We start from the raw sequence: 25,054 nt of genomic DNA, 5'->3' as shown, positions 1-25,054 counted from the left end.
AGGGAGGGAAGGGACGGGCTGGTACAAAGGGACACCTAGGCTTCAGGGTTCTGTTTAAGCTTTTAGCAGGGAAAAAAAAAAATCTTTATATTTGAAGCAAAAAGCACTCATTTTGAAAAACATTTTTTTTCTTCTTTTTTTTTTTTTTTTTGATGTATCTAATTTTTAAATTCTTCTTTTCCTCCCTGAATGCATAGGCTAACATATCTCAAACAGATGTACTCTACTCTCTACATTCTATTTTCTTTTTTTTTTTCAAAACATCAGACTGAGAAAAGCAAATGTGTAAAGGTGCACTGGTATTAGTGTACACTGCAGAACATGAGAGCGAAGACTACTGCACTCTATTTTACTGAAATAGGTGTCATCTTCTGAAGTATTTAACAAAAAAAGATGTTTCATTCTAAGTATTTTTGTTTCTTTCAAATATTCCAGGACTTCCTTCAGTTTTTATAATTTGTGGTTACAGAGATAAAAAATGAAAACATTCCCCTTCTCTCATGGAGTATAATTTATCTTGAGGGATAGTGGGCTTAACTTGCTTAAGAACTTGTGCTTTATGCCTCTGTGGACAGCCTAGCTTGCTTTGCCCCAGGTTATCACATTGCAGTGGGCAGCACTGGTGCTTCCTGGGGATAAAAGCACTAGGTTTCCTGACAGGTAGAATTTAACGCTGGAAAAAATCCATTATATAACCTGTCACACACAGTATAAAGCAATATTTTAGAAAACTGGTTTTAAATCACCTTGTCTTTAACTCCACTGATACTGAGTGGCAAGGCCATGAGAGAAAGCTGCCCTGCAGACATTTCTTTTGTCACAGGAATGCACCACGGGGTGAGCTTGGGGCAAAGACTTAAATGCATAGTGCTCAGAAGTGAGCCTCTCAATGATCCCTCAGCTACTTAAAATAAGAAATCTAAATTCTCAACATTTGGAAAAACAAGCAGAAGACACTCTAAAAATAAATAGCTTGTCAAGTGTTCTTTTCATACTTTTGTAGACTATGTTAGTAAGTAAAGCATTTCTTTTCTCTTTAAAGCAAAAGAAAGAGATGATCTCTAGAGCTAAAAAATCAGGGAGGAGAATTCTGTTTTCCTAAAGAGTATGATATTTAATAGGCTCTCTCTTCTTTATAATTGAGACAGGGCCCTTCCTGCAACTCTGTGAAGCGGATGTGAAATGATACTGTTTGAAAGAGGGGAGCGTTTTTCTTCTACATGAATAATGCCACAAAGTGCAGACATATGACAGAGGGGGTCTCAGGTATGCTAACGGCAGCAAACTTCTCCAATACTTTTTTTTCCTGCATCCACTTCTAGAGAGTAAGATTCCTCTGCAAGAAATCAAAAGACTACCGGCAAACAAAAAAGACAGCAGAAATAAAATTTACAAAGTAGAATTGAATGTAAAATCTTCTAAAGGAGGTTAAAAATTTAGCAATAAAATCTCATGAGAACCTGCCTCTGTCACTTTGGAGCCCTGTTCTAAAATGCCCAAGTCTGTCTTATCTCCCCTAGTCAAAAAGTAGTCTAGAAATCCCTATTTTCAATACCATTTGTTGTGTTTTGTCTTTCTGCGTGTTCTTCTCAGCTCCCTGACATCTACCTCCAAAGACCACTGCAGAATGCCTTGTGCAGCTCTGAACCAGTCAGTGGCTCACAGTAAAAGCAAGTTCCATAAGTCACTTGCTACAGAGGTGCAGATCATTGCTGTGATGAGACACGTAAAGTAAATCTGAGTCAAGAACTTCTATAGGATAAAGCATTAAGCTACACACTGCATGTATTTTGGCAAAAGTTTGCAAAGGGATAGTCACTAAGATGCTGCTGGTCTACCGTAAAATCATAGTGGAAGCACAAAGATACATAAGGCATCACACAGAAGTTCAGCACATAAAAATTATTCTAAATTAGTTTTCAGTCAAGAACCCTGGTTTGAAAAAACCTTTACCATCATAACTGAGTCTAACTCCATGTGATAAGAGATTCTATTTTCAAAGGTATTATGTTCCTCACCACTACAAAATAGAAGTCTAATCGGAGGAACCAAGCTGTAGCTTATCATGGCTCTCAAGCCAGTGATAGAATTCTCATTAACATCAAAACCAGTACTGGGCTCTCTTGGACAAGCACCCTAGTGTCAGGATTAGATTCTTAATATTTTAAACTGTGAAATTTATTTCATATTGAGAAATAGACAGAGGCTCAAGTATTTAGTAGCATTTTACCCGTCTGTGCTAACACAATCAGGTTAGAGAAGGGATAGAACATAATCATAATATATTAGTAACTTTTTAATAAATGTTTCTGCAACTTCACAAACCAAATACATATATTTTCATATATAATATGCTAAGATTATTCAAAAAGCAGAGTCTAACTGCAAATAAATACTCCTATTTCAAGCAAATAATTCTGCAAAGAAAATTGGAATGCAAGAAAAAAAAATCAGAACCACAATCTTCCTAACTGAAGAATAAATACATGCTCAGAAGGGATTTGGGATTACACAAGGCTCATTCTAATTCAGCCATACATAAGATGCTGACAGTAGCTCCTTAGAAGGAGAAGGCAGACTAAATCTAGTTAACTTTAGAAAATGATCTTGATTTTGTCCTGGCACAGCGTGCAGGGTGTATTCAGGGACACCTGCTATGAGGAGAACAGGGGGAGAGGAGGCAGTGGCTGAATCACCATCAGTGGGGTACTGCAACTTGATGAGTCCTTTGAGGCTCTTTCAGAGATGTATAGCTTCAGAGCATCAGCATCTTGGCTCTCCCTTGCCACTCATACCCATTTCCCACCTGCCTGAGCCCAAATGCTGTTCACCCTGATCATGTCTGCAGATTGTGAGCTGAAGGAAGATTCATAATGTCAGGTCAGATTTTCTGTTACTAGTACATAGCTTGACTGTGGAAAAAAAAATAAAAAATGAAAAATGAAAAAAAAAAAAAAAAACCAATAAAAACAAGAGTGCTGAGGATGCATGAGTTCAGTTTATGCTACAGTTTGAATGATTTTCAGCTGTTAGGAGCTTGGAGCTTTTGACATCTCCCCAGATGGGGATCAGTCTTCTTTTCTTTCATTCTCACTCTTGTTTTTCCCTTTCTTGAAAACTGGACAATAATGTATTTTCACAAGAAGGCATTAACTTAAGAGTCTGTGGAAAACCAAAATGAAGATGTGGATCAAAATGGATCTGACATCAAAATCTGAGCTCAACTGAGGCATGTTCATAGACAGTGTCATTTTAAAGGATCAAAAGTGACCTTGCAAATTCTAAGAACTTCTTTCATCATGCAGTGTAAGAAGGACTTGAACAATTAAATGCAGAACAACAACAACAAAATCTTATCCAAATTAAAAACACTGGCTGCATCTGTATTAGCAAACTAAAGGAGGCCAGCATCTAGTAGGAGCCCAGGCAATCATACAGTACTGTTAAACTGTTAAAAGTTGTTGACTTCCTGGTAAAGTTTTGGCAGAGTTTCAGCCACCTGTCACAGGTGCAGAAACCAACCCTGTTTTGGATATAGGCTTTATGGAAGAGACACGGGGTGCCAGTCAGCTTCAGGGCCAGAGAACTTTCCCAGCCCCAGAAAGAATAAATGCAGCCTGCAGTTTCAAGCTGAAAGAGGGAAAAAATAGGCTACTTAAATCTGTTAGTAGCAAAACTTCCATCTCATGAAGGCTTATTTTTTAACCATGTATCATTCCAAATCGGTTTAAAATGTCAGTTAAAACAGGAATAAATGCCTAGTGCTTTTAAGGGAAAAAATGAGAGAATGTATTATGGAAATAAGGCTGCACCCCTAGCAGATAACACTTATGTGATGGAGATCCTCTCAGTAGAAAGTGGGTCAGATATTCATTATGGGAGTGAGAAAAGCAAAGAAAATGAGAATCTTCTCTAGTCACTCATAATAACTCCATACCATGCATATTAGTCTAGATGGCAACTCCAACTTTGCTGAAGGAGCTGATTTAGGGCCTGATACCAGCAAGTGCTGAGCTTGTGTTTTGGAGTCTTCATAGATATCTTCAGTTCCTTTTGATATCCATGTTGAAAGTGCTTTTCAGCTCATGGCCTTGTCTAACAACATGTGGAAACCAACTGTTAATGCCCATGCTAGGATGTTAAATGGAAGATTTCTATCTTACTTGGCCCAAGTTAATTTCATCAGATAAAGTGTTCATAAACATCATGTTAGGAATTACAGTTTCCAAACATGTAAAGACCTCTTTAAATGAGGAACTTCGCAACACCTTTTAAAAGGTATGAATTTAGTATGAATGATCCCATGTATCTTCTCCGATTTGAAAATGAACACTAAATCTTCAACTCTTGACTGTTGCTGCTATTCTCATTTCTTTAAGAACAATCAAAACTGCTATGGAAATCAAGACTCCATAGGTCCATTTATCTCAATAAACTGAGACTATTAGGCTTACTTGCTACAGGATTGGAGGGCTTTTATTCATCCATAATCTATGTAATTTCTATTTCTTTGAACACTAGGCAACTGTCAGTTTTAATTTTCATAAATATATGAAGGAATTGCTTGCAAAATAGCTGTAGCCAAGAGTACAGGTAATGTAGATTCACTAGTAATTAGATATATCCATTGTACAGGACGGAATGTGAATGGTAATCTTATCCAGAAGGAAGGAAAGAAACTGACAGTCAGACTAGTGATCTGTTGGGTGACCTGACAAGAAAAATACAGGCTGATGTTGAATTCAGCCTAAAGCTGAAACTAGCCCTACGGTAACAAAACAAACCAGAATAATTCCATTAAGAATCAATGGCAAGAGAACTTATTCGTATTACAGCAATTTCTTACCTATACAGAAAATATATTCTGTAAGTGAGACTAAAAAAAAAAATTTAACCTAGATGAAACTCAAAGTTTCCAAAAGATGTAATACCTTCTGGTGTGGCTATCATTACGAAAAGGTAATATACCCTCCTTGCAGTGTAATCTAACATAGTATATTTTTCTTACAGATTTTCAGAAGAACAAAATACTTCTGGGAAAAAAAATGCAAGTTTAGGAAAGTCAGACTGCTCTAAGTCACTAGTTCTTTCCTCTCTTGACAGTAACAGTGAAAGTCTGAGGGAGATACTGTCCTTTATTTCCGGAGTTCAAGTACAGTGCACGCTGGTAGTTTCCACCTGCCTTTGGATGCCTGCTGAGCTGCAATGTCTGTAGCCAGGTAGATTAAATCAGTCACACAAGAAGAGAGGAGAAAAGCAAGTTCAGCAAGCCTTGGCTTTCTGAAAGGCTGTACATTAAAAGGACAAGTCTACTTTCACATGCCCTTTAGCCTGCATTTACTCTCACTGGCCTTGAGAACATTTCCCTCTTCCATCCAGAAAAAATAAGACATTCCAAAATGTAAATATTGTTACTTTTTTTTTTTACATAGCCCTAAGTATATTTTCAGTTGCAGTCTTTCTGTAAATGCAATTCTAATAAATGTGATGTTTTTGGCACTGGTGGTCATGCTTGGAGTGCAGTGCTCAGTTCTTGGCTTCCCAGTGCAAGAGAGACATAGAGCTGCTGGAGAGAGTCCAGTGAAGGACCACTGAAATGATTATAGGACTTGAGCATCTTTTCTCTGAGGGAAAGCTGAGAGAGTAGGGGCTGTGCACAAAGACCTAAAGGGAGGGTACAAAAAAGACAGAGACAGGATCTTTTCAGTGCTTCCCGTGCCAGCAGAAGAGGCAATGGGAAAAAAAATGGAATACAGAAAGTTCTAGCCAAACACCAGGAAACGCTTCCTTACTGTGCAGATGATGGAGCATTGGGACATGCTGACCAGAGAGGCTGCGCTGTCTCCTACTTGGAGATCTCCAAACCCTGCCTGGACATGGCCCTGGGCAGCTCTGGGTGTTCCTTCTTGAGCAGGGGTTGGACCAGATGGACCCTCATGTCCCAGCCAGCCTCAGCCAGTCTGTGATATTTTGATTTTGGCTTGAGTGGGCAAAAACTAATCCCAGATTTTGAATGTTTGCAAAACATTTGTTGTTGTGGATATATATACGTGGGTATCTCAGGAGAATGTCCCTTCTGCTAAGGTTCATTTCTCCACTGCTAAGCTGCTTCTTCACATTTTCTAAAAGAAGAAAGTCAGCTGAAAAATTGCATCAGTGATCAAATTGCAAATATCTGTCTGTGATGGAAGATACATCAACACTTGAATTATTGATTCTGCAAGGCCTTGCTTTCAAATTCTTCTTTGAGTTCAAAAGGAAAATGCAGAATTTGGACAAATTTGAAAGCTTGTCTGCCAAATTTACAGAGTTCAACTTTTATGGAAAATACAGCAGGATGATATAGCTCATGGCACTGAAAAGAGTCTGTTAGTCCAACTGTCCCTTAAGAAGAGAAGAGATTACCATATTATAGATCTGTTCCATTTAAAATCGTTAAATATATTAGAAAGAGAATAGAATGGAATACTGCAGATTTGCTAAAACCTTCTTTATGCTTTACTGAGCCCCTATGACTTACTTTAGCTTAGCATTCATATTTCAGTAAGGATAATTTACTTTCACAGAGGCATGTGGGATGCAATTTAATAACCTTATATAATGATCTTACATAAACTCTAAAATCTTGTCCAAGACTTCTCATTAACAAAGAGATTATTATACTCTTAAGCACTAGATCACTTGGGTTTAATTCTGCTTTTACTGGGGCTGAGGAGTAGTACAACACAAATAAGAATATCCAAACAGAGCTAAATGCCTTAACTGATCAGAGTCTAATAGACTGAGATGATCCAGATAGCTTAAATGTTAATTTTCTCTGATCTCATATGGTTTGTAGTCACATCTGTAATGACTTTGATCAATTACCCTGAATCCGGCACAATATTAAGGAGGCAAAGCAGTTAGCAATTCAGCCTGCTCTCCCCCACATTCAAAGCATGCCAGAAACATACAATCTCAGATAACAGAGAAGTTTCTTATTTACCAGGAAGAAGTTCACGGTTCTGAATTACGATAGGGTTAATTTTATCATAATCCTATGAACAAAATAATTTGCAGACCTTAGTTCAGATTTTCACAATGAAGAAAGGTAAGACCCCCCCACCTCACACCAACCTGCCTTAATCTGCCATGTTTTTAAGTGTCTTTTCAAGCTCTCACATTTCTCATAGGACTAGAAGCTAGCTCTTCATACAGAAAAGTCCAAAGTGCAAATGCAGCAGTATTGAACAAGTACAGAAGAATTGTCAGCAATTCCTTATCACATCTTGATTACTGCTGTGTAGGTGTTAGAAACACTGCAACAAACACACTAGAGTGTGTAGGCACAGGATTTTTTGACCACATCTATTTACTCCTGTCTCCACATTTCACGGTTATACATACCATCAGTGCCATTCATCTAGTTCAGGTAAGCAACAGTATTAAAAAGGAAAAAAAGATCAGAAAAAAATCAGGTTTTGTTGTGTTTCGGGATTTTGATACTTTATGATATTGCTCTTCAAGCTTCTCTCCACACTGCTTAGCATAAACATGATTCTGAATGAAACGTGAAAAAGTATTTGCAGAGATAATAAACTAATAAACCTGAAGTATCTTGAAATTAAAAGTTGTACCTTCCGGATTTTCTGGTTAATTGTTTTCTTATTAGAAAATCTCTTATAATCAGAAATCTTACTGGGGAGAACATCTGCTATGACAGAATGTAACTTTTTGAGAGCTTTTTAAAGTTAAGCTCTTTAATAAAGCTAAGCACAATATTTCATTTAAATATATCTTGGATCTCGTTACCTGGAAATAAATACAAACAATTAGTTAAAATAACAGTTACTAACAATGAATGAAACCAAAAATATAGGTTGTTTTACTGCATAATTAGAGCACTGATTTTAAGAGCATCAAACAAATTACAGAATTTCAAGAGGCTGAAATTTTTTCAGAAACACTGTTCTGTGGGAAATGTGGGGTTTAAAATTGAATTCAGAACTCTAAGTGTCTTTGACTGTCAAATTTGTACCCAACACAAACTTGATTGCAGTCAGCTGCTTTCTCTACCACATCACAGCAGAAGGGTCTGTGAAATAACTCATGAAATAACTTTTGCTAATATATTCATTAGCAAAAATCAGAGCAGGAAATTTCCACCTTGAGCTCCCCACTGGCCTACAGGATTTACAGTATGCAGAAAGATTCGTATGGGAGCCAGAAGACTGCCTACATTTACTATTGCTGGATCTTGAGCAGACACTCAGCTTTTCAGTTGAAAGGACATCCACAGCACATGTAAGTGCTCAGCTGTCTGTTATATATTGTTTCTCAGCTCTGTGCTCTTCAAAAAAAGAGATGGAAAAAGGGGAAAATTCTGAAGTACACCACGTTACATTGCATAAAACTGAATTGAAAAGAAATAATACCACCAAGGAAAACTGGAAAGGGAGAAATTGAATGTGTCCCAGCTATTGGAAGAAACAAAGTGTCTGTTTCTATCGTCTGTCTCATTCTTATTTTACCTTTTGTGATCTATGAGAAAAAAAAAATCAAAAGCCAAAACAAAACAAAAAATCTAGTTATCATTGTGGCTTTTATAGTTGCAAGTCAGAGTGATGCGATTGCAGAATAACCTGACTACGTGAGCTGGAAGGTTTATGATTACACATTCTTTCCGCCTTCTGAAGCTTTAAAATATTGGAGGATTTTTAGCTGCAACATAAAATCTCCAGGATGCTAAACTTGCAAATACTTGCTTTATTTAAAAACAGACGAAGCCAAAACAGAATGTTTGCGCTTTTTTTTCTTCCATGAGGTAAACCTTGCAGACATTTTTTTAATACATTTTTTAGCTGAAGGTGGACTCTAGGTTTGTTTTCATTTCTTTTTTTTTCTTGTAGAAACAATTTGGATTATAAATGTCTCTTGCACCATTTTTTCACCTAATGCATATGTTACTCTGGCACTTAGGAAACTTAGCACCACAGGTACCTGGACCTTTTGAAATTACTCTCTAGTTTCAGTGGACACTGCCAAGTAGGCTGATTACAGCCTTATAGCCGTATGGTAATTATTGGCTTTTCCCCAGTAGGCCTTCCTATTAATACACTCTCCATCATTTAGTTTTAAACATGAGACAGTTCACTGCCTCCAAGAGGGATGTAGCTATTTTTACACTAGGATTCTAACATATTTTCAACAAAATTTTACATCCCATATTTATTCACTGAATTCAGTGAAGATCTGTTAATCTTATTAAAGAACTAGAATGGACAAAAGCTGTAAGACAAATGCATTATTTTATTTTATTTTTTAATCTGTTTCACCTTTGCAACAAAGATGATAATGTTCTGTTGAATCAGATAAGATCAGATTCTGATCACCTTAAGTAAGTGATTCCCAAGGCTCTTGACTGCTATTTTCCCTTCAGAGATTCTCACAGGCAACCAATGAAAATATACTGAAATACCAAATTTGCAGTTTTTACTGGTTCACATCTTTCAGTGAGCTAAATATTCATAACTTACACTGACCTTGTCACCAGGGTCTCTGCTCTAGACCACTACACAAGCCTCTGCTCCAGACTTCAATGCTGCTAATTTGGTGAAGGTTGGTCTGCACTTATAATATTGGCATATATTAAAATTACAACAATTTAAGTGATTTAGTTTGTCTTTCTATTCTTACTGACAAAGTTGGATATTAGGAAAAAATTCTTTTCAGAAAAAGCGGTGAACAGGCTGCGCAGGGAATTGGTGAAGTTACTGGAGTCCCTGGAGATGTTCAATAAAAGGAGTAAATGTCACAATGAGTGAGATGATCTAGGGTGGTAACAGGCATGGGTTGATGGTTGGACTAGATGATCTTAGTGGTCTTTCCAGTTTTAATGATTCTATTATTCTATGTTATTAATTCTCAAAAGTCTCTCATAAGAATCTGCAATATGTGGTTTTGAAGTCTGATGCATCCGCTTTCTCTCTATGACAGCCAGTAGCACACAGGATATAATGTAACCTGAGCCTATGAAAATATCTACTGCAAGACTTCACTTCTTCATAAAAAACATTACTCTAGTTGAAGTTTTTTTCTTATTCATTTACTGTAACAAAAATGAACCCTTGGAAGCATCCTTCACTCAGTTAGGAATTAAAAAAAAAGTTATCTTTGGATGCTATTGCTCAGGTAAAATTTCTATTTGATGGATGCCTATTTTTGCAACATTAGATATGAGATAGAAGATAGCATTGCTGACTAGACTCTGCCTAAGCAATTTTGAGATTAACATAGCGGTATTGTTCTTTACAAATGGATCGTGAAGATATTGCTGTTATTTCTCATCATTATTCATGTATACAATATAGCAAATTCACACTCTGGTCATAAGCACAGTCATGCTGAGTTTTCAGTGCCTTCAGGCTTCAGTCTTCCAACTATTAAAAAAACAAGGTGTCAGAAAGAAAAAATTGTTTCATAAAGAAATTAAAGAGTGCCAGTATAGTTGTCTGCTTTATGCTACACAGCATCACAGGGCAACATCTATCTCTGACTTCCACTGGATCATGCTACAGCACAGAATCACAGAATCAGAGAATCGTAGGGGTTGGAAGGGACCTCCAGAGATCATCAAGTCCAACCCCCCTGCCAAAGCAGGTTCCCTACACCAGGTCATACAAGTAGGTGTCCAGGCAGGTCTTGAATATCTCCAGAGAAGGAGACTCCACAACCCCCCTGGGCAGCCTGTTCCAGTGCTCCGTCACCCTCACCATAAAGAAGTTCTTGTGCACATTTGTGCAGAACTTCCTATGCTCCAGCACACTTCTTCAAACTGTCTCTGTTCAAAAACATTTTTACTTATAAAGTTTCTAAAGTAGCAAAATACAAATGCACTGACTTCAAATAGAAATTACTCATAATGATACAGCTGCAGAAGTTAAAACAACTACTGTTTTATAAAAACAGTAAAAAAAACTTTTTTTATAAAAAAGTCAGGAACCCAAGATATATTTGAAAGCTACATAAAGATCAGGTCACTTGGGCTTACTGAAATACTTCTTACCATGCTATCCAGAGCAATAAAACAAGCATAAAATTGGGTAAAAGACACCTTCCAAAGGAACAGAAAAAAAACCATTGCTTGTCCTTTCTACTTATTCTCTTCCTTTAGACATCTCAAATTTTCACTTATTAAGGCCTTATTAGTTTTGTTGTAGTTTTATCATGGACATTTTAGGCCTCTAAATTCTAAAGATATCTGTTGGATGTACTAATAAATAATAACAGACACCATGTAAAACATCTCCCTTTTATTTAACTACTTTTTTTATAAGACAAATCAACTATTTCCTCTTCTTAAAGCCTTAAATATCCAAGATCATTTTTTAATCTTTATCCTGTTACTTTTACTATTTAGTTGCTATGCTAGACAGCATAATTCTTCTGCCATAATCAACTAGCTTCCATGATGGAACTGTGTGTGAAGGATATGCAGAGTGCCTTTCCCACTAAGGACTGCTTGAATTCCACAGGGGAATGTGAGCAGATAGGCTATTTTCAACTGAAGATAGCAACTTAGCAAATAACAATGCCATGTTGTCATTTTGATGTGAAAAGTAGCAGTGTGTTATTGTGATCAGTATTATTTAAGGGCTGCTTTCAAGTTAGCTTTACAGTCAAAAATGTGTAAATATTTAATTTTTTTCTAAGCAAACACAAACCAGTTCCTTGAGTGAAAACAGAACATGTCTGAATTGAATGTACTCCTGAGTTAAAATGATGGTTTCTTTCACAGGAAAAACATATCAAAAGAAATGTATCCGATGGAACTTCAGTCTTGACAGATGTAGATAAATAGGAGTTGAAATACAGGACTAGTGGTTGTCACTGGAAACATAATGCAGAATTTAGGCCACGATGTATTATAAATTTAGCACAGTTTTAACTACAATACCTAAATTTGAAAAATTGCTCCAACCAAATATAACACCTCTTTAGAGTCTTCCCTGTTTTGCAGCACTGACTAACTTCAACTGCTGGCCTTCAGCTGTAAGTGCTGAGATAAAGGAATCCGATCCACATACCAGAAAACTGTATTCTGCATTCTGGACCCACTATCTGAACTTTTTACCAACATGTAATCCTGCAGACAATCCAGATGCATGAGGCTGATCCATTACTCCTGTGATAAAAGTGCAATGAGGTCAACATGGATTTCTTGTCTATTTTTCTTTCTTATTTACCAGTCACCACTACTTGTTTCCAAAGTTTTGCAGAGATTTTACATGAGCACAACAATCAGCATCTGACCCCAGACATCAAATTAAATTAGGAGGGTAGATTTACTGTTCTCAGATGAGTCACATTCTACTTCCAGTAAGACTCTGCATCCAAACCTTGAGATAAGTCTACTGTGCAATAAGTAAATCATCTCAGTGCAGTTTAGCTGCTGCTTATGTGAGAGGGGAAAGAAAACAGGCAGCCACTTCTAGAAGGACTCAAGTAAACACCCTGTTACAATCCCAAAGAACACAAGCTGTTTCCTGCTTCCTTCCACTGTCTCTCTTTTTCCAGGGACTGAAGAACTGTCAGTTCTTCCAACCCAGCAGAGAACACAAATGTGGCTCTACTGGAGACTGCAAAGGAGGGAGGGAGAGTAGCTTTGTGACTTCTCTGCTTCTCTCTCAGTCCTCCTTTGTGCTCCACCCAGACACAAAGTGAACCCTAAGGAGTTACATGTCTGGACTTAAAGATTACAAGACAGAAAGCAAATGGCTCCTTTTACTCTCCTTCTATATATGGAACTCCCATCGTTTTCCATGGGTGTTCCCTTTATAGACTGACAAACATCAGGTCAGAGGAGATGGAAGGGCTTTTTACCTGCCAATCCCGGAGTTCAGGATGTGTTGTTTCTCCTGCAGCAGTTGATGACATCCTAACACCTTAGCAGCACTGGAGCTGCATTCCTACGCTGTAACAGGGGAAGCAGGACCAAAGGCCTGAACTAAGGTCTTGGCAGGTAAGTGAAGGAACAGCAAGCATCAAACAGCTTTATTTAGAAGTTTAAATCTTTGTAATGTTTAAGTCTTAATATGTGCTCTGCTTTACCTGGGAGCTTAAACTGACAATTTTCAAAAAGTAGTTGAGATCACCCACTAACTCTGCCAAATGCTTGAAAACATATTGATAAAACTCAGAAATGCAGAGGTGCTAGAAGAAAAGTCATTTGTACTAAAAATGTCCCAAAGTTGGGATTTTTTAGAACTCAGTACAAATTACTCTGATTAATGGCAAGAGGGAAAGCTTTACAGTATCAGCATACTTTTGCATATCTCCACTTAGAATGATTGATGATAGCATCACTATATGATAGAACCTAGATATTAAAAATTAGAGCATCCTTGGGTCTGGGAGGGAGGATTTTTTTTTGCTTGGCTGCTTGTTTTCTCTCAATTGAACACCTGGGGAACATCCAGTGAAGGGAAGTTACCTTCTTACTACTTTCCACTTCTTAAGCTTTATTACTGGAACCAGGGTTCCTATCTGAATACTTACGTTATTTAAAATGCACATTATTTCAGTAATCATTAGGGACTGTGTTTTTTTTCTGTCAATACCATGGTACAGAACTCGCATAGAGAGCAAAGTAAGTGATGCAAATTACCAGTTCAAAATCAACAACAACAAAACAAAAAACACCTCACATTAAGGAAGTGTCTCTTCTTGTAACAGACTTGCTTCTAGCAACATGAGGGCAACAGAAGCCTTTCATTTGAATGGATGGAAACTTTTATATTTTGGAATGAAAAAGAAATTTGAATTAGATGAAATTGTAAGGAGATGCCACAAGTTAAGTTCTGTATCCAAGCCATCTTCTGATTCCATATCCAAGAGACAAAAAAGGGAATGTTCATAAAGAACCAACAGCCATCTAGAACTGGTGGAATACCAATATCTCATCAGTTCAAATATTCTTATCCCCCTTATCCTTATTGTTACTAACATTATTCATGATTTACTAAGTAAATTCACTCCAAACATGATCTCTGACTTTTTGTCCAACTTTCAGTGGATAAACTGTCAGTTTAAAAAAAATCATACATGCTAATAACACATGTTAATTAATATTCACCATTATTACAGGAAAAAATTGTTATCGAAAAATTTCTCTCCAAATGCTGGATATAAATTTTGGGGGTAAGAGTGAAAAATTACACTTGAAATATGTTTATGGCTTTTGAAAGTTTGCATTATTGTTTTAAACTAACATTCTCTAGACAAAATAAAGTGTTGTACTACATTGCAGCCTCACTGTTAGGAATGAAGATAGAGGAGACAATGCAGGAAGGCCAACACATACAACCAAAATGGAAAGCATCCAAGTCATTGAAGAATGGTAAGTTTGTTGAATGCTGAAACTTTGTTCAGTTAATTTTTTTTTTTTTAGTTTACCTGTAACTAATTCACCATGAGTTTTTTTAGACTTCTAAAATGATGCAAAATCAGGTTTGCCATGTAATGCTAACAGTGATATTTAGCCTTACTGACAATTTCATATTTATGGGTACAAAGCAATGGAGAGGAACAGAAGATGCGTGAAAACAGTTCAATTGATCCATGGGCCTCTACTGTTTGTGGAATCATTTTCTTCTACTTACCCAGTCAAGAAGGAAAAATACCTTGGGCAAAAGTGTATTTTACAGTCAGATTTTTTAACATGCTTAATTTTTGTACATCAGCTTGGTTTATGGTTTTACATGAATTGTCTAAGGAAACACACATCTTGAGAGACAAGCGTGCATATACTGAAAGTCTGAGCTTCTGTTTCTGTTTGAAGGTTGTGCAAATATTTGTTGTGTTGAGAAAAAAAGCTGAACTTGTGGCTTTAAGTTCTTTAATCCCATAAAAACTAAATTAAAACTTAATTCAGGAGGATATGATTGAATTTAAAAGCAACACAAACAAAATATCTCAGTACCACCATTATTTTTCATGTTTTGAAAGGATAAATAAAAAAATTCCACAAAATACAAAAGCATTATAGACTTCTCCCCTTACTGACAGAGAACATGTAGTGAACTGACTTGACAGATTTATTTTTTTTTTGTCTTTATATGACAGTGTCTTAATTGTTTATATCCTCCAGTTGTTTTTTGCTGCACTTTAGTGCAGTTGAGCACCCTGGAATTCAGGTCACCTGCAAAGAATTTACAGAAGCACTCCATCATGGTGAATTTGTTTACTTCATGACATTCCCTGCTGGGATTAAATGTTTCACAGATTTTAATGCTACAGCTTTGTAGCTTTGCTATGCAAAGTAAGTACAAAGCTTAGTGAAAGAGCTCACTAATGGTCCAGATCTTGAATTCTGTGGAGTTTATCAACATCGTTGTTGGTGTTAGGCAGAAGAAAGGAAGACTGTATGATCTGTCAGTGGAATATTAAGAGTGCAAGGGTGTGGCTTCACATGAAGAAGTCGTGGTTAATTCAAAGCTGTGAATTAACAGCTCCTGCCTTAAGAGATTTGCCTTCTGTGCTGTCTCTCTGCCTCCTCCTCTTCTGTCTCCCCACCACTATCTGTACTCCAGCTGATATTTATCTGAGCTGATTCAGCTCAAGAGAAAGAGATGGAGGTAGCAGGTAAAGAGGCTGTTTAGGTAAAAATTAATCCTAAATAACTTAATTCACCTCGACCATGATATGCATCTTGCATAACTTAAGGTCCTTCTGTAATCCAGTGGAGAAACCAGTAGCTCTAGATCATAACATAGGCCAGCTGAATTTAGCCTATGGCAAAACCTATAGTTTCCCATCGACTGCTAGTGAAACTTACATCAGATAGCTTATGATTAGTGTCACAGTTTGTCTAAACTTGTCAAGTTTACAGGACAACGTACTCTGTGAATCAAACTTCATTTCATGAACTTTTTAGGTAAAATTCAAACAAGGGCCAAGTATCCTTTAAAGAGACTAGTCTAACTCATGCAGATGCTGATTCACTATTTCATTCATTAACTCACAAATTCACCAGTTTGCAATTCCATCAACTCATACGCCAGTGAGCAGCAGTTACCTAGGTAGAGTGCTCATGCCTTCTGCTCCATCACTGTGCAGGCATCCCCTAACCTCAGCAGTCCAGCTGCTCACAGATCCACTTCAAAGGCTTTGGGGGTAAGGTGATATGTTTATACCTTGTTTTGTCTATACCAGCTCTTAAGTTAGTGGATTCAGCAGAAACTGCCAGTTATTGTTGCAAAAAATGGAGGAGGTGCGAGCAGAAGGGCGCAATGGCTGCAGAATGGCCCTTGTCTTGTCCTGTCCTTGGTGTCCCATTTTATATGATGTACTCCAGTTGTAACTGACTGGTGCTGCTCTCAGCACACATCAGGCCTGTTCTCTGTGTCATGGCTATACCTGAGCAGCAGGTGAGAGAACATCCAGAGGTTTAAATATCCTATCTCAATGCTAACCTCTTCTTTCATGTACCTAGGAACAAGGAACATTTAGACACTGCCCTGGTGCAGTGTTTAGGCTGCCTCTGACGTGTAACAAATTTAAGACTTCAACAAAGGAGTTTTTTCCTATTTCCCAAGATCAAGATAAGTTATTTAGACATAAGTGAGCCTTAGTTTACCAAACTGGAGATTCTTCATGATTCTCTTTTTAAACTAATCTAGTTATATACCACAGGGCTGTTCTTCACAAATCTCCTCAGGAAACTGGCATTTTGGAGTGGGAACAGGAAATCAGTATGAAATGACATGCCTTACAGATGTTTTACATCTTAATAGATGAAACTCTATCAAAATGGCCTTATTCTGTACTTTTTTTCATATATTTTTATATTCATCCAACTGCGGTAAAGATATTTTCCAAATTGATAACTAGGCAACATGGACTGCTTGTCAGCTCCACCCATTCCAGCAGGTTCATTTCACTTTCCTCAGAGAGAGGACTTTTCACAATAAAATCTATATGTTTATACTTTTTGGTTTTGCTGCTTAGTTTAAATGTTAAATCCTTTCTCATTTATTAGATCTTTTAGTCTGCCAAAAAAGTGTCATAAATAGCTTCCTGACACCCACCCTGTCTTGCATGCAGACTATCAGTTGAAAAATGAACTTGAAATTATATGGACAAATGTCTCTTGTTGTGCAACGTGATTACAATTGTAGACAGCAGACTGTAAAATTCTTGTGTTGTATTCTATAAGAAAGGGGAAGATGAGCACTCAGAGTTAAATGTGAAACCATGCTTAGCTGTTGTTAAGTAACTTGAGTATGACCTTCTCTGACTTTTCATTCATACCTTATGGATTAGTGGCAAAAACTGGTCTTCTGTTCACTCACTCATCATGTGCATCCGCTGTTACGAGCTGTAAATAGACTCCTTCAGAAAATGGGAATAAGGATTTTTTCCCATTTCTTCTCTCTCCAGTTTTGCCAGAAACATTCATCACATCTTGTGCCAGTAGATCATCATTCAGGTCAATAGCACCAGAGAGAAGCTTAGCAACCCTTAGGTACAAGCACAGAGAAATATGCTAATTTAAAAGCTCTCTGAATTACTATTTTGTTGGCCCTCATTAGTATGCTCCTGACTGCCAGGAGCCTTTTGTTTTTCCTCATTTTGTCTTTGCTGAACCAAATTGTGTGGCAGGAGAGATTGGCCAAATCTTATCAGAAGCAGGCAGAGATATCAGGCATCCCTCAAGCCTGACAGGACAGAGAACCTACTGTCAGCTGCCTGCATTCACATCTCCTTTAACAGCAGGGCAGGAATTCACTTCTGTCATTGGATTTTTCTTTAGTCTGATGGTGAACAACACAAGTAAAAAACCTGCAGAAAGCCAAGTGCACGTCTCTTAATATTAAACACATTTAGTGGGCTATTGAGATAATGAATGAGCAAGTGAAGAGTGAACAAATTTCTCCTGTCATTGCTGAAGCCTTGCTGATTCTAGTTTTCACTTTGGACTGAAGTGCAGCAGAAAGGATAAATTTTGGACAAATGTATGAAAACACTGTTACAAAAATAGAAACATATTTGTAATGATATTTTGCTTTTGCAGCCAAAACCCTACTGCAGATGAAATTTTGTCTTGGGCTCAGAATTTTGACAAGATGATGAAAACACCAGCTGGAAGGAACCTTTTTAGAGAGTTTCTTCGAACAGAGTATAGTGAAGAGAACCTGCTTTTCTGGCTTGCATGTGAAGATCTAAAGAAGGAACAGAACAAGAAAGTTATTGAAGAAAAAGCAAGACTTATATATGAAGATTACATTTCTATACTTTCACCAAAAGAGGTAAAGCTGTAAATGTTTGATTGGCTTCTCCTATTCCAGAGCAGACATGCTATAATCTGGATTGCCAGAAGGGGTCGAAAAGTCTGCCTGATCTGTCAGACAAGAGCAATTCTCAGTATAAGAGATTAAATGAGAAAGAGAGGGACAGAACAAGTGCTGACATAAGGGCTGAGCTGTTTAGCATCACTGCCCAGAACTCCTCAAAGCTCAAGAGGAATGAAAGGGAAATTCCAGAAACAGAAGGGTGAGAAATAGGAATGCTTCTTTAGTAATGCAACTTGCCTGCCAAAGACATGAAGTACATCATGAAAATGGATTTCTGGAGACATGGTGCCAAAATTTTCAGCAACATATGACAAATAAAATAATATTTAACATGGTATTTAAATCATGGAATAGATTCACAATTAGTATCTTGTACAACACAGGGGGATTTAAGTCAGAATATTAACAGATTTATCTGCTGCAACAGCTGTTTGGGGAAAAAAGCAAAATTTGCTTTGGTTATTCCTAGGTACAATCAAATAGTCTAAGAATTGCAATCACACATTTCCTCTAATGAAAGGTGTGATAATATCCGGGAAATTATAAACAGTTTTCTTCAGTCCTCCAACTGAAATGATCTTTACCTGGAGTGGAGTAAAAGCATCAAATCACAGTTTGGAACAGACAAATATATAAATATACAAAAGACAGATAAATAAATATGCAGGCATAGTAGAAGAGTTTCTTAGGCTATGTCATGTACGTTTAGTAACTCTTCTTTGTTTCTGTGTGTGTTGTGGATCTTGCTTGCTACATTTTACCTTTGTACTGTTTTTAATAAGAATTTTCAATTTCATCCTTATGAAGGAAACCCACAGCCATTTAAAACTCCCTTACATTCTCTGTGACATAGTGTATGTTTTAACTTCGGAGTGAGATAACTGCCACTACAGCAAGCTACTGTATTTCTGACAGTATATATGTGCTTCTAGTATACACATATTTACTATATGCCCTGTTGTCTTCCAAAGCCAATAGTAACCAGCAGCTAAAACTAAAGAAGTCTTTTTGGACTTAGGATTTACAAAAACTGCTCACAAACTTCATTCCCCGGACACGCAAGAATGTCATCAACCAACTGCTCTGGCCCCTACTGGAAACCATATGAGGCAAATGAGAACAGTTTGCAATGCTTTAGATCAGAATGGGAGCTTTAAAGTTCTCGTTCATCCAGCATCCCATTCCAGATGAAACTTTGGCATAGCAGCTGAAATATTCAGCCTTGTTCAGTGATGAAGTCACTGAGGCAGGATGTGCTAAACAAATACCTTGCACACATCTATGTACCAAAGAGATGACCTTAATAATTTCAATTAGTATTGCCATATGGCTTTAGTGAGTCACTGAAAAACTACAATGTGAATTAAGAGATCCATAATTAATTTGTTTCATTCTATAATGGCAATTAGTTTTTACAGTATTCAATGGCAAAGAAACACCACTATCCTGCCAAATGTGAGCTTTCTTGTCCCAGCCATTTTGCTTGGTAATGAGGAATCAATTGGCTAGCCTCATGAACTGGTCTTGCTAAGATGTGTGCCTGCATGTGCATATGTCAGAGGGAAGAAATTGCTTAAATCTTAAATCTTATTAATTATTTTAATTTCCTCATAACCTAGTTTAAATCATAGTAGCTTAGCTCTGTGCTCAGTATTTCTGTAGTAGGTGTTCTATTATTTTACTTAGATGAAAAAACCCTTGCTGGTCCCAGTGCTGGTCCCTGCTACAGCCATTCTGCTTACTCCAGAAAGCATTAATTTTACTATTTGCAGAGCATTTTCTTACTACATTTTTTTACTACAGCTTAGTAAGCTGTATACCCACTCCAACTTCTAAATGATAATCTAAAATCATCTTTGCATTCATCCCAAGCATAATATGCCATTTTCTGACTAGGAAATTAAATCAGAAGTTAAAACTAAAACTTTCTAACAACTTCAGTGCGCACACATGACAACCTGCAAGTATAAATTCCCAGATGAAAAGAAGAGCAAATCGGAAATATCTAATATTAACGGGGAGATTAATTAAAAAAAAAAAAAATCTGGCTAACTTGTGAGTTATAAGTGTAGCAAATAAAAAAAAATAGGAAAAAAAGAAAGTCTGAGACACATTCAGAGGACAATGCTGAATAGGAAGCTTCTACATATTCAAGCACTACTTATCAGAAAAACAACAACAACAACATTTCAGCTCTCTGAACAAGGGTCATTCAACATTCCTTTTGAGAAATATTTCTAAATATGTAAAAAGTAAAACATTTCAATGTATAATAACTTATTTTGGGAAATCCAGGTTACTGCAGAACTTTATTTAGTAGCACAGTATCGTTAAGTAGAGGTGTTTCATCTTACAGCTATTAAGATGGATGGAAAGACCAAGTCAAAACTGAAATAAAGTCAATCATCTGAGTTTGAAATCAAATCTGTGCATTTCAGAACAGTGGCTGTGAAAGTCAGAACATACCTTGAATAAAGCAATGAACCTGACATGTTCTATGGAACCATATGAAATAAAGAGATTTATACAAGCTTTCCAACATTACTGTATAATATCCATCTGTTCTCATCTTCTTCAGGTTAGTCTTGACTCCCGGGTGAGAGAAGTGATCAACAGAAACTTGCTGGATCCCAGTCCTCATATGTATGAAGATGCCCAACTCCAGATATACACCTTAATGCATAGAGACTCTTTCCCAAGGTTCTTGAACTCTCAAATTTATAAATCTCTTGTTGAAAGTATTACAGGCTCTACTTCTGAAACTTAGTTTTAATTTTAATTTTAAAATAAAATAAATTGATTTTTTTCGGGGGTGGGAGGGACAGAAGAAAAGTAGTTTATTAACATCTGGAGCTGGGTTCCTGGAGAACTACACTTTAGCTCTACTCAGGCTACTGTGAAGAAAACAAATACATACTATGGTCTCTGTCTACATTTTTACCAAGGTCCTCCTTGCCTGAAATAGCATGGGAGGCAAAAAATGGATTTGCCAAAATACATTTGTTTCACAACCCTTTCACCCAACTGCAGTCAAGATTGCAATGATGTATTTGTAGTTTTATGAACAGTCTCCTTGTGTATCCTCACATTGCATGTGCAAGGTAAAACTGCTTCACTTATCACTTAGTTGTTGCAATATTTAATCCAATAACATAAAAATTATATCTGTATTTAAGAACTTTTTTGTGCAATACAGTCTAATGGTACATAGAAACAACTGCAGCAAACCAGAAAGAGGCTTGCATTTTTTAACATCACTAACTGAAAAAAAGCCAATTTTTAAGGTGTAGCATTACTCAACATGCTCTACTGAGTACAATACACTGACTTTTTGAAGCCAATATTTCTGTATAGAAAAAGAAAGAGCTATTTATCACTGTTTATTTAAAATAAATTAAGTAGAGGATTCCTCTGGTTGTTCACTGCCAAAACTGTGGCATTTTCATTACAGAGTTTGCAATGTCAAAAAAAAAAAAAAAAAAAAAGGAAAAAAAAAAAAGCACAAACTACTAAAAGGGATCCGTATCTGGGTGACAAAATCTATGCGCTGATATTGTTTAATTGTTAAAAGAACAAAGATTTTCAATGTACATTTCAGATGTCAGATACTGTAATTGATTTATTAAAGACTGGCTATCCAGTTCTAACACGGTTGTATAATGTTATGTACTTCAGCAAAAAAAAAAAAAGAAAAAATAAGAAAACAAAAAGAACAAACACAGAAAGCTTGATAATTTAGTTCTTTTTTAAATAAAGAAATTTAATAAAAAATTGCCTACATGTAGCATTTTAGAGCATTTTAGAACATTTTGATGAATTGCATCTGTCCTTCTGTCCTGTAAGATTCTTTTTTTTTTTTTTTTTTTTTTTTGAAGGCTAAATCCAGTCAAAAAATGTTTTTAAGCAAAGTAATGTTTTACAAAGTAATGTTTTACAAGGCGGTGGGTTAAAGAAGACTTCTGGCCTCATTGATTTTGAGTAACTCCTTGAGAACAAGGAGTTTGGAGTGTAATATTAAACCAAATTTCAAGGGCTCCTAAATCTGCAGTTCTTACCCAAGCAAAATGTCTACTGAAACTCAATGGGTGTCTTTCCTGGGTAGAGATCCTGTATTGAGCCCTAAATGAGAGGTAATGCAGCGCAGTTCTCCAATCACTTTTCTGCCATGGTGGTTTTAGTAGGTGTTTGCTTGGCCTTTTTATCCAAAAATGTCCAATTTTAGGATGCATTTTGATGTTTAAAGAGAGAACGACTTGGAACTTAAAAAAGCAACATTGTCATACCTACCATATATGAGACAAATGCGTGTTCACATCCCTCACAAACTGCTAAAGATAAACCATAAGATTGTTTTGAATGCTAGTTAAATATATATATGTATGTTTGTATATATATATATTTAACACTGTCAGCTCTGGTCTTGTACTAATACTTTAGAGGCAAGGTTCTTCTCACTTTCCTAGGACTAAACACAACGTACTCCCATTGCTTTTGATGGGTCCAAAAGGTTTTACAGTTGTGTAACTAAGTGAAATCTGGCCCCAGCAAACTTGGCTCCAACCAGCAAGCTATTCCTTGGTGCCAGCTCTTGCTGAAATCGCTGCTGCCGAGGCTGCTCTGGCTCTACACAGTAGCTGGTAGGAAACAGGTATTAGTTTATTTCCTGGGGCTTATTTTTTCCTTTATTTTACTACCTCTCTCTCTCTTTTTTTCCTCTTAATTTATTGAACATGCTTCAAATAGCAAGTTGGGGAATTTTTTAGTCATTCTTTTTACTTGAAACCTGCGTGCTTTTTTTGGATATATAAGAACAATTTAACAAACTGTTTCTTAAACTCATTTGGTTTTGTAATTTATATAGAATTCAGGAGATGATTAAAAGGGCTATTCTCTATTCCCTATGCAACTATTTTAACTGTTGTAGTGTTTGACAGAATGGGATCTAAAAAAAAAAATCTGCAAAGTGGAAAACAAATCTGTTTACAGTGGCGTTGCTGACTATCCTACCATATTCAGCACTTTTAAATATTGTTATTTATGAAAATGTAGTTTAAAATGCAAGACAAAGTATTTATAAATGTTTCTTTTAATAAATAACTGTTTTGTCTGAAAGTGTTATTGTGTTATGACAACTTTATTCATGTTGGTTAGTTACTTGCCATTATGAATAAAATATTCAATTATTATACCGATAGAGTAATAGCTATGATGTTTACAAATCCTGAGGGGGGGGAAGTCAGTGAGAAAGGACTGCCTCCTTCTACTGTGAAATACTGTTAGAAGAATGATTTTTTTCTGGCTTTTTTTCTTAACTGGAATTTAACTATGGTCCTACATATGTCTAGTATCATTTAATACCAGTTATATTTACTATGATACTAAACATATACAGCATCATGTATGTATATACTTACATAGTGTAATTTCAAGTTGGTTGGTGTTTGAGGCACAAACATTTGGTTCACACATATAAACAATGTGTAAGACAAAACTGCATGCAAAAGCCTTTACGAATGTAGACTTACATATTCTTAATGTTACTATTTGATGGTGACCTGCTAGTCATAAGCTATCTTTATAAGATATTTCACATAGGTAGAAGTTCTTGTCAAAAAAGACAAGTCATCCTTTCAAGGACATTTTTAAAGCTAACTGTGTGGGCCCTAAAATATTACCTGGATTTCTAGCTAAAGATTCCAAAACCTGTATTTGGAAACTGTTACACGATTTTGACAAATATTACACCAGTCTTCAGTGTAATACTGCAATGAAATCACGTTCAAAATTTCTTGTCTTAAATCCTCTATTTGGAGGGGTTTATAAATTGAACATAACTTGTATGAAGTTTCTTTCTTGGAGCCAATGCTCATATTAAAATGATTAATAGACAATTCATCTATCAGTATGGGTTTCCCAAAATGCTATGAAAAAATGAATATAGTCCAAATGGACAACAACTTGTGCCATAACATGATCTCATTGCCTGTCATGCAGTTCTTTGAACACAAAATGTAAAACAGTCAAGCTATTAAACTGATTTATTGTGCATGCAGTGTACAATACACTTTGAAAAACTGCCTAAATACACTTATTCTATAGCCTGGAATAAAATAAGTATGTATTTAACTTGTATTTCAGTTTTTCATGAAAATGTATATAGCACTACGGAATGTGAGTTATTTTTTTGTCATTTTTGTCTCGTGTTCCAGCTTTTCTGTCAAACAGAGCAGAATGCCAAATAGACACAAATAAGCAGAGCATGTGGGGACACTCGTAAGACCCTCAGGTTTTGAAGATACTTGAGTATATGTTGTATTTTGCACACATTCAACTTAGTGATGTGCATCTGAGCTGAAAGTGGTTTGAGATGCCCAGGATAAAATAAAACCACAGATAACACCAAAAGTATCTAAGTTAGTTTGAAGACACATATGTATGGAGGAGACCTCAGTGCCTGCTGGCCAGCCCAGGCAGGGCAGAATGCCCTGGAAGTGCGTCCACACTGTCTCAGACTCATCAAAGAGTCAGTGGAACCCACAAAACCCTTCACAGCGCCACAGAATCAGAGACTCACAGAGAGTTGATAGAAATCACACATTAATTATATCCTCTTTTAAATTAAAAGTACTCAGAAGTGTCTGCTAGGCTATGATCTAAACCAACAAAAGACCTTCATCATGACTTAAATAAATGGGGTTTGAACTGTCACCTGATGCCAGACT

The 25,054-nt window shown here is 36.5% G+C and overlaps 1 protein-coding gene across 3 annotated transcripts in view; it reads left to right on the top strand.

Annotated features, from left to right (window-relative positions):
- The window catches only part of RGS17 (regulator of G protein signaling 17), a 68,639-nt gene extending 46,801 nt beyond the window's left edge, over positions 1–21,838 (top strand). For 2 of the 3 annotated variants that reach the window (XM_003204127.4, XM_010707204.3), the window contains exons 3-5: positions 14,288–14,377; positions 18,053–18,287; positions 20,911–21,838. In XM_003204127.4, coding sequence (XP_003204175.2) covers positions 14,288–14,377; positions 18,053–18,287; positions 20,911–21,099 — 514 coding nt within the window. In that variant the 3' untranslated portion in view covers positions 21,100–21,838. The remainder of the gene's footprint in view (positions 1–14,287; positions 14,378–18,052; positions 18,288–20,910) is intronic. The other variant, XM_085217058.1, reaches the window with a different exon arrangement.
- The last annotated feature ends 3,216 nt before the right edge of the window (positions 21,839–25,054 follow it).

Source organism: Meleagris gallopavo, chromosome 2 (genome assembly GCF_905368555.1).
Source record: "Meleagris gallopavo chromosome 2, MGAL_WU_HG_1.1, whole genome shotgun sequence".
Classification (NCBI taxonomy): Eukaryota; Metazoa; Chordata; class Aves; order Galliformes; family Phasianidae; genus Meleagris; species Meleagris gallopavo.
This window is presented reverse-complemented; position numbering and strand designations above follow the sequence as displayed.